This window comes from Prionailurus bengalensis, chromosome E3 (genome assembly GCF_016509475.1).
Source record: "Prionailurus bengalensis isolate Pbe53 chromosome E3, Fcat_Pben_1.1_paternal_pri, whole genome shotgun sequence".
In the NCBI taxonomy this organism is placed as follows: Eukaryota; Metazoa; Chordata; class Mammalia; order Carnivora; family Felidae; genus Prionailurus; species Prionailurus bengalensis.
In genome coordinates, this window is record NC_057357.1 from 19,935,187 (window position 1) to 19,951,712 (window position 16,526).

General features: G+C 52.7%; 1 protein-coding gene across 3 annotated transcripts in view; it reads right to left on the minus strand.

Moving 5' to 3' along the window:
- The window catches only part of LOC122471525 (katanin interacting protein), a 194,466-nt gene that overhangs the window by 78,559 nt on the left and 99,381 nt on the right, over nt 1–16,526 (minus strand). For all 3 annotated transcript variants that reach the window (XM_043560246.1, XM_043560244.1, XM_043560245.1), the window contains exon 9: nt 10,925–11,056. In XM_043560246.1, the coding sequence (XP_043416181.1) occupies nt 10,925–11,056 (132 nt within the window). The remainder of the gene's footprint in view (nt 1–10,924; nt 11,057–16,526) is intronic.

Consider the following 16,526-nt stretch of genomic DNA (forward strand, 5'->3'; position numbering starts at 1 on the left):
ACTGTCTTTACGTGCGCAGGTGGCCCGTCCTCTCGTGCCTCAGTGGTCTGGGGCTGGGGAGGAACGGTGCACCCGAGTCTAACCCTCTGCCCTCGGTCGCTGCACCCCTGTGCTCGCCTCTTCTTGGAAAAGCATATCGAGGACGGCGTGTTCTTCCAGTGGGGTCCAGTTCTGCCTACACAAACGCTTCTGCCCCAAGCGAATTTCACTGGGGAGGGAATGCTCCCCTGGCAACAGGATCATCTCCGGCTGCCTGTGCCCTCTGAGTCCTATTATGCTAAGAAGACGCTTTGAAAAATGAAATCACCCTCTTCCCGAGTGAAGGTCAACCCTGCAGCTCCGTTCCCAGAGCTTTCCCCGCCCGTGGTTTCTGAGAGACGTCTGCACACGGTGCCGGCGTCCTCCTGAACCCCATTTCTGCTGACCAGCTTGTGTTTACGGTGCATTTCCTCACGACACACGCGGCGACCACCTTTTAACTCGTTTTGACGCTCTCATCGCTCACTTGGGTGAGCCAGCTTCGCACCAGCCTGAACCCCACAGGGGGGTGGATTTATTTTCATCACACACCTAGAGAATGGCAGATTTATTCACACAATAAATTTGTGCCACCAGCAGGAACCAAATTGCACATTTTAATTTATCCCACACTGCTCTTTTCTGGTGGAAAACCATCCCTCTTCTGGTCACTTCACTTTCTCTTCCCTTCACCGAAATTTGCCTTTTTTTTCTCTCTTACAGAGAAACAAAGAGCATATCAACATGGGAGATTTACCACGAATACAACACATGTCACAAAAGAAGACAGGGGGATGCGGGGCTCCCGGTGGACTCACGAGCCAGGTAACTTGCTCCCATCTGCCAGCCGGGACTCCAAAAAACGCAAAGTCAGAGTCTCTGCAAAATTATCCCTTACCGCATGTGTGGGACCTTTGAGGTCGCCTGGGAATCCACTGGAAGGGCAGATACTACATCTGAGAATAACAAGGGTCTATCGTAAAGATCATAAGCCAGCAGCCCACAGGCCAAAACCACCTGCAGATGTGTGTCGTGTGACTTTTACTATTTTTTTTATTGGAAATAGATGCTAAGCTTTTTTTTTTCTTTTTTTTTTTTTAAAGAGGAAATCCACCTGATAATTAGAATTCCTGGAGTTTCTTGAAAAATCATAGGAACACAGGGTGCCTGGGTGGTTCTGTCAGTTAAGCATCCGACTTGGTTTTGGCCCAGGTCATGATCTCATGGTTTGGGGGTTCAAGACCTACATCAGGCTCTACACTGACAGCTGCAGAGCCTGCCTGGGGTTCTCCGTCTCCCTCGGTCTCTGCCCCTCCCCCACTCACTCACTCTCTCTCTCTCTCTCTCTCTCTAAATAAATAAACATTTTAAAAAAAAATCCTATGATCTGGGAACCTCTGACCAGTCGGCTTTCCCATGTGGGGATGATATGCTGGAGTTGGGTAGTGGGGCCCGCTTTAGATGGGTTATAAGCCCTCTGGGTTCTATGGGGCACCCCTACTCCCTATGGTCACATGACCATCAGCTTGGAGACTGTGCACTTACTTGCGTGGCAAAAGGTCCAGGGAAACAGCTGACTTAGCCCTGTTTTGTCCTGAGATGCCCACACTCATCCCTAAACTCCTGAGACCGGGTGGCTTAGCTGGCTAAGTGCTGGACTTTGGCTCAGGTCATGATCTCACAATTCGTGAGTTCGAGCCCCACATCAGTCTCTGCTGTCAGTGCATAGCCCGTTTTGGATCCTCTGTCTCCCTCTCTCTCTGTCCCTCCCCTGTGCTCTCTCTTTTTCTCTCTCAAAAATAGCAAATAAGCATTAAAAAAAATAAAACAAAATAACATCCTGAGATGCCCACACTCGCCTCTAAAATTCAACTGGCAGGTGGGAAGGGGGGCTACACCCGGCACAATGGTCTACACCTGAGTACTCAACCCTCCATGCAGCTGACGACAGCACAGCCTCACCAGGCCACACGCTTCCCATGGCCTAAGAGGCTGTGACCAGTGTCCACTAACTCCTCCCCTCCCTGGCCCCCCGATGCAACATCACTCACCGAGGGGTGGAGTCTATTTCTCCAGCTGGGCTCAGCTTGGTGACTTTCTTTGGCCAACAGACCACTGGACAGTCAAGACCAAGCAGAGTCTGCAAAAAGCACTTACACGGGGGCGCCCGGGTGGCTCAGTCGGTCAAGCGTCCAACTTCAGCTCAGGTCATGATCTCGAGGTCCGTGAGTTCGAGCCCCGTGTCAGGCTCGGTGCTGGCAGCTCAGAGCCTGGAACCTGCTTCAGATTCCGTCTCTCTCTCTCTCTCTCTCTCTCTCTCTGCCCCTCCCCCACCCATGCTCTGTCATGCGAGGGACTGGCTGTCCGAGACCATCCAGCCCAGGCGGCCACCAGCTCCCTCTGGAGCCACCCAGCCCGTCTGAGCAAAAAAGGGCTGTTGTTTCAGACCACCGCATTTTGGGGTAGTTTGTTGGGTGGCTATAAATAGCTGATACACATGGATTGTCAAGGCCTGTGTTCTTCTGTCTCGAGAGTGTCTCCGGGCCTCTCCGTGGGCAGGTGCTGTCTGTGACTCGAACACTCATCATGTTACTGCCCCGGGAATGCACGTGGTTTCCGAGGAAGGCAATGAGGGCTCCCCGCGCCACCCTGACTACGTGACTCCGCTCCTGCCTCCGGGATCATAACAGCCCTTTGCTCCACGCCCTGCCTCTGGAGCATCTTTAGCAAAATGTCCTCGGTGCTTAATTTGCACATGAAATGAAGAGCAGTTTGCTTTTGTCTTTCCTGTAAGGGGAACACCATCACAGCGCCCATGTTTTCTTCGGGGGAACCAGCCCTTCCCCTCTCTTCTCAGGCTACAGAGTTTGGACGGATCTGACCCTGCTCCTCGCCCAGCCTTTCCCTGTGACCACGGAGATGGGAGATCCGTTCAGGGGAGAGCGGGTTCCTGGGCTCTGCTGAATTATTAGCAAAGGAGCAGTTCCTTTCTCTAGGGCTGCTGGGCCAGCAAAAAGAGAGCCTAGAGGCCCTGGGGGCCATCCGTGGGCCATGCCTGAGACTAGAGATGTGGTTCTCAAAGTGTGATCCCGGGATCGGTAACCTCAGCATCATCGGAATTTGTTACGGGATCAAAATACTTAGGCTCCAAGATGCACCGAAGTAGAAACTGGGGCTGGGTCCAACCATCCGTGTTTTCATTTGCTTGGCAAAGAATTCCGATGCACATTCCAAGTTTGAGACCCTGCTGGACTGGAGGAGAGAGGAGCTAAGTGATGAAGAAACAGCTTCCTGGTGATATCATCCGGGAACCTAGATCCCACCATGCCTGACGCCAGATCTATAGTCCTGGACTCTCCAGGTCTGTGAGCAATACATTTTCCTTTGTTGCTTTAGCCAGTTTGGGTTTCTGTCACTTGCTATTAATAATGAACACGGACTAACTACTAACTATAAGACTCTGGACTTCGGCAGAGTGGTCTTTCTGCTGCTGGTACCTGACAGAAATGCTAAGTACAGGGCTGTCAGGGTCCTCTAATTCAATCACACTGAGGGTGTTACTTTATTTCTACGGTTGGCAGCTTGTCTGAGAAAAGTGGTTCAGATATATCACTTCCCTAGAGCATTCTGACAACTTTGACAGTAAACTTTGTGCATTAAAGACTAATGTTCTTTCACCCTCAATAGGACAACAGGTCTCTGGAAGTCTCCTGGGTAGAGATGGGAGTAACACAGGACATGAGGTCCCTTCATTAGAACCAGGACAGTTACAGTGACAGAGGGGAATAAGCTCTCATGCATCATACGCACATTTAATTGACACAAATTCAATTTTATGACCTTGGCCAAAAGAAAAGGGGCAAGGGGAGAAAAGGCAATAGGTTGTACTTCTGGTAATGTTAATCCGGACCCAACGCTTCCTTAGAGCACAGCTAGAAAAGCTGGCCCAAGTGTTATACAAACCTGATTGAAAAAAAAGACATTTGTTGGAAGGCATGGAGAATGAACAGGGCTGTGAGGGACTACAGGAGAATGAACAGGGCCAAAAGAAGGCAGGAGAAGGAAACCCAGAGGGGTGAACCCACAAGGAGCTGTTGACTCTTGAGTGAGCCGCTGCTAGCTGGGAGGCTGAGCGGAGCTGGTGACGGACTTGGGGTCACAGCCTGAGAGTCAGGGTGACCTGGCAAAAGCCAGGATGGAAGGGCACAGAAAGGTTAACAACATGGGCAGTCCAGATCGCTACTGTGTAAAATTAAGAATAATAGTGATAATAATGACGATGCCGTCACCTAGTGAGGTTTAAAATCTAGAGAGAATTAAACAGCATGACAATAATAGCATTTAAGTTGGGAGGGGAATAAATGGAGTTACAGAGTTGTGAGGTCCTTTCACTGGGTGAGAAGTGGTAAACTTGCTAATTTAAAGTAGACTCAGGTAAGTCAAGAATGTGTGTCACAATCTCAGGTGATGACTGGAAGGATAATAAAAGAATGTATAACTAACAAGCTAATAGAGAGGGAAAGGAGGAATAACAGAAAGTAATCAGCTCAAAAGAGGGCAAGAAAGGAGAGAGGAACATAAAACAGGCAGAGCCAATATAAAGCAAACAATACGATAGTAGATTTAAACTCAAGTATATCAGCAATTACATTAAATGTAAATGGACTAAATGTGCCCATTAAAACACGTAGATTGTTAGAGGATAAAAATAAAACCCAATTACATGCTGCTTATGAGAGACAAACTTCAACGTAAGGAAGGAGAGAGTTTCAAAGCAAAGGAGGAAAGAAGATACACCATGTAAACACTGACCGAAAGAAAGTTGGTGGGCTTTAGGGCAAAGAGCATCACTAGATTGAAAAAGCGACAATGCGGTGATAAAAGGTGCCATTCACCATGGAGATATAAAGAGGCTGATTTGTGCGTGACCCTCAAAAGCCCGCCCCACAAATACAAAGCATATAAGCAGTCCAGATTGTGCCTGGAAGGGGTGAGGTGGTTTGATGTCACTGTCTCGTCAGGAAGTCTCAGGTTCCTTGTGCCTCTGGGGATGTGAACACCCAGCACCCTGAGCACAATGCCAGAGTCTAAAAACACACATTTTCAGGGTGCCTGGGTGACTCAGTTGATTAAGCATCCGACCTGGGCTCAGGTCACGATCTCACAGTTTGTGGGTTCGAGCCCCGCATCGGGCTCTGTGCTGACCGCTCAGAGTCCGGAGCCTGCTTCGGATTCTGTGTCTCCCTCTCTCTCTGCCCCTCCCCTATTCGCTCTCCATCTCTCTCTCTCAAAAATAAACAAGCATAAAAAAATTTTTTTAAATAAATAAATCAATAAAAAATAAAAACACAGTTTCACTGCAACCCAGACCCTAGACAGAGCCAACTGGTTCATCTGGGGCTCAGCCAAGGAGCTGGAATTGTTCCCACCCTGGAGGAGAGACGATGCTCTGGGGTTGTCTACATATATACACATACATGCTGCCCTTCAGCATCAGTCTGACAGATTTCCAAGGGTTTCTTTGGCCACCTGCACTTCTGACCTTCAGAACATAATCCCCGTGTGAAAAGTGGCTCCACCGTAATCCCAGCGCGAGGGTGGGGACAATGCCACGGTTTTCAACTTTCCTTTCTTCAAATGTGGCTTATGTAGGGGCCAAATGTATTTGACAGGCTGAGCTCCAAATCTGTTCAAAATGAAGATTCCATTGCCTCAGACAGGGTCTTCTTTCGGGGAGTCGATGGGACAAATCGCTCTAAGAACCAAATACCAGAGACAGCGGGTGATCTGACTTTGATGACACACATTTTTTATATGCATCCACGATTCTTTGCCACGGAAGCTCACAGCCACAACTGGACCGCCCTCACGTACCCATTTGCTCACCCCCTGGCTTCATCGTGTTTTCTCTCGTTTTCTCTTCATCCTCACTTCCTCAGGTATGTGTTCGTCTCACGCCACAGGTTATATGTAGTTTGTTAAAGTATGCCAGAACTTTCTGGAGAATGGCCGACGATAGATTGATTAATTAAGCTCTGCTTCTCAAAATGTCCATGAAGGTCTGTGTTATGGGTTGAACTGAGTCCCCATAAAGGATGCTGGGGTCCTAACCCCCGGGCCCTGTCAACGTGACCTTCCTTGGAAATGGGGTTATTTGCAGATAATTGGGTTAATACGAGGTCGCGAGGGTGGACCTTCATCCAATATGAGTGATATCCTTATAAAAAGGGGAAATCTGGACACGTAGACGGATGCCCACGCAGGAGAGCGCCACGTGAAGGTTGGAGTTCCACTGCCCCGAGTCAAGGGACCACCGGGAACTAGAAGGAGGCCCGGCACAGATTCTGGCTTAGAGCCTTCAGAAGGAACACGGCCCCTACTGACACCTTAGTCTTGGACTTCTGGCTTCCAGACCTGTGAGGCGATACATTTCTGCTCTTCGACTCGATCACACTGTGGTATTTTGTTACAGCAGCAACCGTAGGAAACTAAGACGCTATTCAAAATTGTTTTAGTTGATGCACTAAAATTTTGCTCAGCTTGGAGAATATTAACAGTTATATGCTGACATTAATGAGAATTAGAAAAAAAAAAAGTATCTCCTGTGACTCAGTTCTGTGATTTCAGGCTTGTTTTCGGCTCGGACCGGCCCGACGTGGGTGCGTCGTAAGCGAGCCACACTTTAGCGGGCACGCGAGGGGCCATGCGGTGGCGTGGCTAAGAAAGCAGACTCTGAAGCCAGGTTTTCAAGCACTGGTTTCGCCACTCGCTGGCTGTGTGACTTTGGACAGACCCCTCAACCTCTCTGTGCCTTGGTCTCCTCTGGAAATGGTGTTGCTAACAGCATCCGCCGCCCGGGGCGGTTTAGATGATTACACGCAAGATGACATGCGTGTTGTAAAACATGCTGCTTTCGGTTCAGTGCTTTGTAAATGCCAGCTTTTCGCTTTATTACCCAGTCGCGGGACATCTAGTGATCGCGGCACACGCATGAGGGAGGGGAGTCCCAGTGAGCCCAGCAGGACAGACCAGACGTCTGTCTCCTGAAGCTGCGGTTAACGGAGCCAGTTTGGGTGTCGGAGAAACAGCATCACGTGGGATTTACCATCTGCACCCTCCACGTGCTGTTGGCCCTCCAAGAGCTGACGGGGCCCTTATCTCGTCCCCTGGCCCCCCTCTCTCTCTCTCCTTCCCAGCTTCTTGGTCCTTCATCCAACCAAAGCAGATAGATCCAAAACTCACCACGTTTTCCTGACATCTTACAGGTTACATCTGACTCTTCACCCCTGTCGACTACATCTCGAAAGACCTATTTACAAATATGGCCTCTCCAACCCTATCGGCGGCTGTGACCTTGGCATGCCCTTGTCAATATATCACTTCTGCAGTGATTCCCTTTCCACGTCTACCTTCCTCGGGTCCCCCCAGTGCAAGCATCTTTCTAGGCTCTGGCTTTTGCCAACAAGTCCCAGGAGCCAGTTTGGTCCTAACTCCGCCCACTGGATTCTGGCTCTTCGTGTGGGTAGGACGCAGACAACTCCACCACCCGCAGGCTCTGTCTGGTTGTGGTTCGGGGTCACTCCCCGCTGAGGCAGGACGCAGATCAGACCCAGCCTTCCTGCAGTGGGCTTAGCACTGAATACTACCTGTCCAGATCCAGCGGCCTGGCTTACTTAGGTCTCCCTTGCTCCCTTGCTAGATCTCAGGACCTGCACCAGCCAAGTGACAAGCCAGGGAGTCCCCCATCACTGCCGGGTCTCGGCTCTGCCGTCCTCTCACGGCAGGCTCCCCACCGCCCAGCTCCTTGCCCTTGGTTGTTCAGGATAAATGGCACAACTAGTCTGATATGCTTACAACAGACTCCTCGGTTGCTGTCAGGAATCCGGCCACTGGTAAGACTCAGAGACGAGCCACCACCTTCCCCATCCTCTAGTCCCACATCCACCCTGGCTCCCGACAAGCCACACTCCATGTGGCAGCCACGGGGACCTTGTTCAAATATAAAGCAGGTCAGTGCCAAGTCCCTCCCCCGGCCCCTGCTCACCTCTGTGGCCCCTCACCCGCCACGCTCTGGCCTCCAGCCTTCTTTCTTATTCTTGAGCCAACTGAGCAGCTCTTTCCTACCTCAGGGCCTTTGCACAGGCTTTCCCTTCTGCAAAGGGCTAGTCCTTGACCTCACCCAGGTCTCAGCTCGTGTCCCCCCTCCTTGGAGAGGCCTCCTCTGACCACGCTGCCAGCCTTGGTGCAGTTGCTGTCTTGGTGGTAGCTGTTACCGCCCATCTTCGTGTTTGTTATCTAGCCCCGCCCGCCGAAATATCAACACCAAGAGAGCAGGAAAAGTGTGTTGCTCACTGGATCACCAGGCCTGGATCAGGGGCCGGCACACAGCGGGTGCTCAGCACACAGGTTTCTGGTGAGGTCAAAAAGACAACAGATGACCTGTTGCCTTACCCAGAACCCCACCCGGGGCTGGGCTGGACTGGACTGGAGCATGCCCCTGACCTGCAGCCCCAGGCCTGGGCCCCACGGCCCAGCCTCCCCTGCTGGCCTGGCCCATGGCCCAGGGCACATACCCAGGATGCTGGCTGCGAGCCCCGCCTACTGTCCTGACCCCCTAACCCAGGGCTCCTGTGCTGTAACACTGCCTGAGTCACCACCAGGCTTGTCAGGGCCCACCCCCAGGTGCCTGCAAGGCCTCCATGACCAGCCAGCCCGGGGTGGGGGGAGGGGGGAGGGGGGAGGAGCAGCCCGGCACAGCCATCCAGAGCACGAGCCCTGGAGCCTGGGTGTGAATCGTGGCTTTGCTGTCCCGTTACTCCAGGCAAGTAACTTCCTCGTTCTCAACCTTGGTTTCCCCACCTGTGAAATGGGAGAAGGGGGAAGCACTATCCAGAGGGATTTCCTGGAATTTGCTGCCTGGCACCCACTGCCTCTGCCTCTGGGGACAGCACCAGTGTCTGCTTCACAGAACCACCCCGACTCAAGCTGGGAGCGACAGCAGCTCCTAGGCTTTGCTGGCCTCCGTGGGAACAGTGCCTGATGGCCCTGCTGAGCACTTGTTCTCGGCCAGGTGACCGTGGCCTATCTCTCCGGCTCTTTGATCCTGATAGCAACCCTCAGATGAGGGGGTTCTTCTTCTCCCTGTTTGCAGATCGAAGAATGAGGCCCAGAGAGGTTAAGTAACCTGCCCGAGGTCACAGAGCTAGTGGGTGGTCAGGCTTGCTTTCTGCCAGTGTTGCTGGGCTATGGGCTGCTGGTGGCCATCTCACCACCCTTAAGAGCCTGCCCAGGCACAACGGGCACAAAGAACGTTGAAGTGGAAGATGGGCAGAGGCAGGCTGCTGCTTTTAATCACCCGGATCCAGCTGTGCCTAAAAATCCCACCACCGTCCGACTTTTTAACTACACGGGTTGATGCGGACTCTTGCCCTCAAAGACGCTTTTTCAAAATCACGTTGCTACCTAAAATGCCTTGCTCTGTATTCATGTGGGTTTCGGGCTGTGGTAAGAATTAATCAGATAATGCCTGGGTGCAGCCCTGCCCACGGCCCCTCAGCCAAACCTCTGCCCACAGCTCCGGTGCAGGGCTCCCCCGGCACCGGGGAGGGGTATGTAAGAACCTGGCTCCCTTGCTCCAGGGTGGGGAGCGGAGGTAGGACGCGGATGTCCAGCCCTGCCCGCCCAGAATCCCCCAGCCGGGAGGTGTTCCACTTGCCCAGGGAACTTGTGTGGCATCCCCAGTGTGGACGGAATGCCACAGCGACAGAGATCAGGGCCCCTGGCTCAGACAGACTGTTTGTTTAAGCAAGGCTGGCGGGCTGGAGCTGGATTTTGCCCGGGACACCCCAGGGTTCCAAATCCTGGGGACACCAGGATGCCTTGAATTCTCTGGCATTCACAGAATGCCAGAAACCAGAAGCAAGTGGCTTCCTCAGAGCCACTCCACCGGGGCTTGGGGCCGACACTGGCCACTTCCCAGCCGTGTGACTGATCGCCTGCTCTGGGCCTCAGCCCCTCCTCTGTGAAATGGGGACAATCTGTGGGCCTCCCTCAGAGGCTATGTATAAGGATCATAATTTATTACGAATGACATAACAAAGCTGACAGCGGTGGCCGGCTCACAGGAAGTGCTCAATGAACGTGACCTCTCGTCTCCATTAGAAGAGCAACAGGCTGACTTCACCATAACCTCTTTTGTACTATTGGAATTTAGTACCGTTGGCGCGTATCATGATCCATATAAAGTAGAAAATAACAACAATTTAAAAGCAAAACCAAAACTGAAATAGGTTTTCAACTAGAACTACATCTTGGTTACAGAATGAGCAAGTGGCTGTGATGGTCGACTTAATGTGTCTATTTAACTGGGCCACAGGGAGCCCAGATATTTCGTTAGACACTACTCTGGTTTCCGAAAGGCGTTTTGGGATGAGGTTAACGTTTCAGTTGGAGAATGAGGCAGATTACCCTCCATGATGTGGGTGGGCCCCATCCAATCAGTTGAGGGGCCTGGACTGAACAAAAAGGCCTGACCCTCTCCCAAGTAGGAGAGAATTCTCCAGAAGACGGCCTCCGGACTTCATCGGCAACTTCGACCCTTCCGGTGCGATGGCCTGTGGAAGACTGGAAGACTGGCTCTTCCTGGTTCTGCTAAGCCAGGCTGCAGATTGGACTTTGACACACACACACACACACACACACACACACACACTCTCTCTCTCTCTCTCTCTCCCTCTCTCTCTCGGTTCTGTTTCTCTGGAGACCTTGACTAACAACACAATTAGGAAAGGTGAGCTCAGGCCTTGACAAAGAGGGTAACACAGCCAAGACTGCTCTATCACGGCATCCCAGTGAGAGTGTCCCAGGCCCAGCCCCAGCCCTGCTCAGAGGCTGCCAGAACTCTTACTTGAACATGCCTTCTCCTGGTCTGGGAACACAGCAGAGGGCTGGGGGTTCAGGTTCAACTCAGGTCTGCTGGGAATGAAAACCTCAGCGTTGTCCTTCCGCTTAGCAGACAAATTCCTCTCCTTCTTACTACCTGCAGGAAAACAGTGGTTTACATGTCAAACGTGGAGCGCTAGCAGAGCGGGGGCATGCTGCTTGGGTATCTGTTGGCTCGTTCACTTATTCACTCGACAAATACTTGCTGAACCCCTACCCTGTGCCAGGCGCCACGCTCGTTTGGAATGGAGATGTGAATTATGCAGCGCATCCTGGCAAATAAATGAAACTTTCTAGGACACGTTCTAGGTGTAGGTTTTCAGATTTTAACATTTCTGGGACAGAAGAAGGTTCCAGCACCAGGGTCACAGAGGAGCCACGCAGCTGGGAGCATGTGGCCGGCAGGCATGCAGCAGACAGAGAGGAGAGCCCTGACAGGTTACCAGAGGCACGGAGATGGGGCATTCCAGACACAGGGAACAGAATGTGCAAACAGTGAAAGGCACACAGGCCGTGCTTTGAAGTCAACGTTTCCCAAAGTAGGGTGCCTGTACCGCGGGCAGAACAGGAAACAACGCCAGAGGCCGTGCAGGCAAATGTTTTTTAAGCGATTATTTAACTGAACCTGCATGGAAAAAACACGTAACCAGCCTATCGACCCCTTGATTTCATTAATATCATTGCTTAGAACAATCTGAAAATCATTAAAGAAAGGAAAGAAAGAGAAAGGAAGGGCAGGGGCGAAGAAACGGAGGGAGATGGAGAAAGAAGAGAAAGGTGCTGATTTAAACAACAGCTAAAACAGTACAGGAGGTTTGTGGCGATGGCAAAAAAACAAACAAACAAACAAAAACACACAAAAATCCAAAAACCAAAACCCCCCCCCTGTGACTTCAGAAGGTCTGCAAATGGCTCCAGCTCAGGGGAAATGGCGCTAAGAGCCTCTGTCCAGCACAGGTTTCAGAGCTCGAGAGGACATGCTTGGGACCAGCGGGCACAAGGCCAGCTTTGCAGGCCAGCAAGGCTGGCGGCTGAGGAGAACAGACCCTGCCGGCAGGGAGATCAGTCAAGGTCCCAGGATTCGGGACTTCCTGACCTGGGAAGACAGGAAACCAGGGAACTGTCTGCTGAAGTGCCATGTAACTGGAGTCCCAGCAGAGCGATCCCGGGGGCCTCGGGGGGGCCCAGAGGAGAGGGAGTCCCAGAATCCAGGGCCCCATGGGATTGTTGGGAGCTCAGAAGGTGCGGGGTGTCCCGCACCAACCTCTCCACCCTCCGCTGTGGACTTGATGAAGGACATGTGTTTCTCTATACACTTCTGAACTCGCTGCTCCCTGGCTGGCCTGAAATGCAGGACCCAACGGATGACATTCAGGACAGGGGACAAGACAAAGAAGGGACGGGGCAAATGACCACAAGACTCTCTCCCCACATGCCGAAAATATGCAGCTGCTGCTAACAGCGACAGCCAGCACTGATTGAGGTCAGGCCCCTGAGTGCTCAGCTGCGGGGACAGGTCCCTCCCCAGACATCGCAGGGGGTGGATGGGAGGGGCCCAAAGATGCCTTGACACAAGGTCACAGGGCAAAGGGGAATCAACAGTGCTGATCAGCCGACTCGAAACTAGGGAGATCATTGTGGATTGTCCCAGTGGATCCAATGGAAGCCACAAGGGTCCTTAAAAGTAGAAGAGGGACAGAGTTTCAGTTTGGGACGATGAAAAACTTGTGGAGCTAGATCGTGGTCATGGTGACTGTCTTTAATAACACCAAATGGTGCTCTTAATGGTGAGTATGGTAAATCTGTGCCGTGTGTACCTGGCCACAATAAAACAAACCCAAGCACTCGCACAGGCACAGAGAAGAGGGTGGCACACAAGGAGGGCGAGAGGGAGACAGGATCTGGAAGAAAGGTACAGAGAGACTTGACCTTGCTGGCTCTGGAGGCGGAGGGAGGGACCCTGAGCCAAGGAATGCAGAAGCCTCTGGAAGCTGGAAAAGGCAAGAGAGGTTGTCCCCGAGAGCCTCCAGAAAGCTCACAGCCTTGCGGACACCGTGGTTTTAGCCCAGTGAGCTGATGTCAAACTTCTGGCCTATGGAACTATAAGGTAATAAATCTGTGTTGTGTCGGGCCACCGAGTTCGTCGTGATTTGTTACAGCAGCGACAGAGGACTAATACATACTATTACAGAATAGGGCTCTGAGGTTCAGGTTGTTGGCCCAAGGTCACAGAGCCAGGGAGCGATGGAAGCAGGTTTTCACCAGGCCCGCCTGGCTTGGAGCCCTGCCCTGAACCACCTTAATCCCTGTCTACCACCGCCTCCTCTGGATAAGATGACCTTCCAGAAACTGTGGCCCCCAGGCCTGCCTTATCTATCGAGAGTCTACACGAGGATATTTTCTAGGGCTCCAAAGGATCCAGAACCCCCTTGAGTCTTCATGGAAGGTGGCCTGGGACCCCCACCAGCCTCCTCATGAACCTCGCTCCCTACATGCTCGCTTGGCTCCAGCCGCACCGGCCCTCTCTCTGTCCTTGGGTGTGCCAAGTTCGTTCCCTCTTCGAGCCCTTTGCACCTGCGACCCCCTGCCCCTGGAATGCTGTTCCCACAGCTGCTCCCTCCTCATTCCCGTCCCAGCTTCACCACGGTCTCCTCTGAGAAGGCTCCTCTGACCCTTCCAGCCCGCAAGGTCCTTCTCTGACCCCCAGCCCCCAACCAGAGTCCTGTCTTATAATCTTGACAACGTTCCAGGCTCTCGAGGGCACCGTGCTCTCCTCCTACCTGAATTCTTAAGCTGGCCCATGATTTGGCTTCACCTTTCCAGTGTGGGGAAAAACAACTTCTGTTTTTCTCTGTGCCACTCCCGCGCTGGCCCTCACGGACAAGAGGACACATGGAACGGGACAGGGAGGGCAGGAAGCCATCAGAGCTCAACCCAGCCACTCGCTTCGTTCCTCCAGTGGGCTCACCCTCAGGGCACACGCGCCCCACTCCCCCGCCATCACACTGGTGCCATTAGTTACCCAGCTCTGCCAACATCTGGGATCGGGGTCTGTCTACTTCAGCGGGCAGCACTGAGTGGCCAGCAATGCGGCTCTTCTCAGTTGGAAAGGTGGACCATTTGCTCTCCTTCTAGCAGATTCCCAAACCCATCTCTCATTTGTTTCAATTAGGAGGGAAAAGAGGGCTTTGACTCCTCAAAGCCCAACTACTGCTTTATAACTTGATCTGGTTTATTTATTTAGCCTAGTGATTAGGAGCTCAGGCTCTGGGCTCTGATGCCTACAGACTCAACCCCACTCTGCCCCTCCCTAGCTGTGTGACCTCGGGCAAGTGATCTGACCGCTCCGTGCTTCCGTTTCCCCATCGGTAAAGCAGGTACAATGCCAGGACTTGCCTTGGTGTTGTGGTGAGGACTTCGCGTCCTTGGAACAGTGCTTGGCACACGTTAGTAAGAGTTCTGCAAATGTTGCCAGTTGTTATCACTGTGATGTGTGTGTGTGTGTGTGTGTGTGTGTGTTCTCCTTGCTAGGATTAAGGGCCACGGGAGAAGGGACCGGGGCCTCTTTTGTTCCAGCACAGTGCCTGGGGCGTGATATGCGTCCGGTGGAAAAAAAAAGGAACGAACAGCCCAGAACCAAGCACGTCTTTTCCGGACACTATTGACTAGTTTTGAGTAAATGCTCGGGATTAGTTCAGAACTCCAATCCCACGCTGGGGGCTGGGGGGGCCCTGCGACAGGCCCCTCAACCTCCGCCTGCTCCTCTCTGTGAGTGGGTTCTCCTGCTGGGGAATCACTAGGGAGAATCACTAGGGAGAACATCCCTAGGAGGCAGGCATCAGCCCTCTGTGGCTCCAGATGAAGCAGACATGTCTCCAGGGCAGACATCGCCGCGGCCAGCATGGGGCCTGCCAAACAATCTAATTGTTCGAAAACGCCAAGCGTCAAGAGAGTGAAGTTCTCTCTCTTTTTGTTTCACGCTCCAGCATCGCTCGCAAAACGGTGCCGGGGGTCCAGCTGTCTGTGGCCTGGTCCTTCACCCCACAAGTGACTATCGTGCCCTCTGTTTCCAGGACAGGGGGGCTCGCTCAGTCTCCTTACAGCCCTCCCCCTCCCTCCTCACTCCTTGGAGAAAACGCAAGCCACTGGTCGCGGCCCCAGCGCGTCTCATGAGTATGTTAACATTTCCCCCACCGCGGGGTACTCCAGTGGGTGGGCATAAAGCTTTCATGCGTTTGACACCAATTTCCCGGGTGGCTTGGACGTGCCAGATGAGTGCTGTCCGCTGGGGAGGCAACGGAGGGGAAGCGCTGGTCTGTGCCCTGGCAGAGCTCACAGGCCAGAGGGGGAGAGAGACCCCTGGGAGTCCGGGGCAAGGCCAGCACCATGATGACACATATGGGAGCAGAGAAGGCACTGAGCTACCTGGCCGGGCCAGGAGGGCAAAGGAGGCTTCCTGGAAGCAGCAGCCCCGGAGCTGAGTCTTGAGGGGAAAGCAGGGAGCCAGGTTTCAGGCTTCGGGGTGGAAGGAAGATGTGGTAATCTAGACAGAGGGAGCGGCCCAAGCAAAGGTTTGGAGGTGAGAGCACACAATGAGAGCACGCCCGAGGGACAAATGTTCGCTCTCTGGAAGCAACAACCACCGGGTGTGGGTTTTCCCAGGGCTGCCTGTTACCATGTCTCCCCAAAACGCATATGTTCAAGGGGCGCTTGGGTGGTTCGAGTGGGTTAAGCGTCTGACTCCTGGATTCGGCTCAGGGCACGATCTCACGGTTCATGAGTCTCAGCCCTGCTTTGGGCTCTACGCTGAGAGCGTGGAGCCTGGTTGGGATTCTCGCTCTCCCTCTCTCTCTCTCTGCCTCTCCCCTGGTCTCTCTCTCCCTCTCTCTTTCTCTCTCTCTCTCTCAAAAATTAATTAATTAATTAATTAATTAATTAAAAGAAAAAGCAACAACTCATATGTTCAAGTCCTAATCCCCAGGACCTCAGACTGTGACTGTATTTGGAGACAGGGTCTCTAAAGGGGTTAGTGAGGAAAAATGAGTCGCTTAGGGTGGGCACTTATCCAATCTGCCTGGTGTCCTTGTAAAAGAAGAAGAGATGAGGACACACAGGCACACACAGAGGGCAGACCAGGTGAGGCCACAAGGGAGAAGATGCCCATGTCCATGCCAAAGAGAGAGGCTGAAGGAGAAAACAACCTGCTGGCAGCCTGACCTTGGACTTCCAGCCTCCAGCACTGTAAGAAAGTAAGTGTCTGTTGCTGTTTAAGCTCCTGGCGCATCTGTGGTACTTTGTTATGCGGCAGGAGCAGACTGATACACTCTGTCTGATTTCAAACATTCTCTTGTTCCTCTTCCCTGAGGGTCACTCACGCTTCCCAGCTGGTTGGCCTTGATATTTGGTTCAGAGCAGGTGGCACAGCCAGCTTGGAGAAGGATGTGCTCAGAATGGAGAAGGAAGACGGGCACAGACCAAGCCAGCTCGGGCCCGGGCACGGGGACTGTGGCAGGTAGGCCCCTCCCTGCCCCCTCATCAATTGTTTTCTCTACTCAACTTTCCAGGGT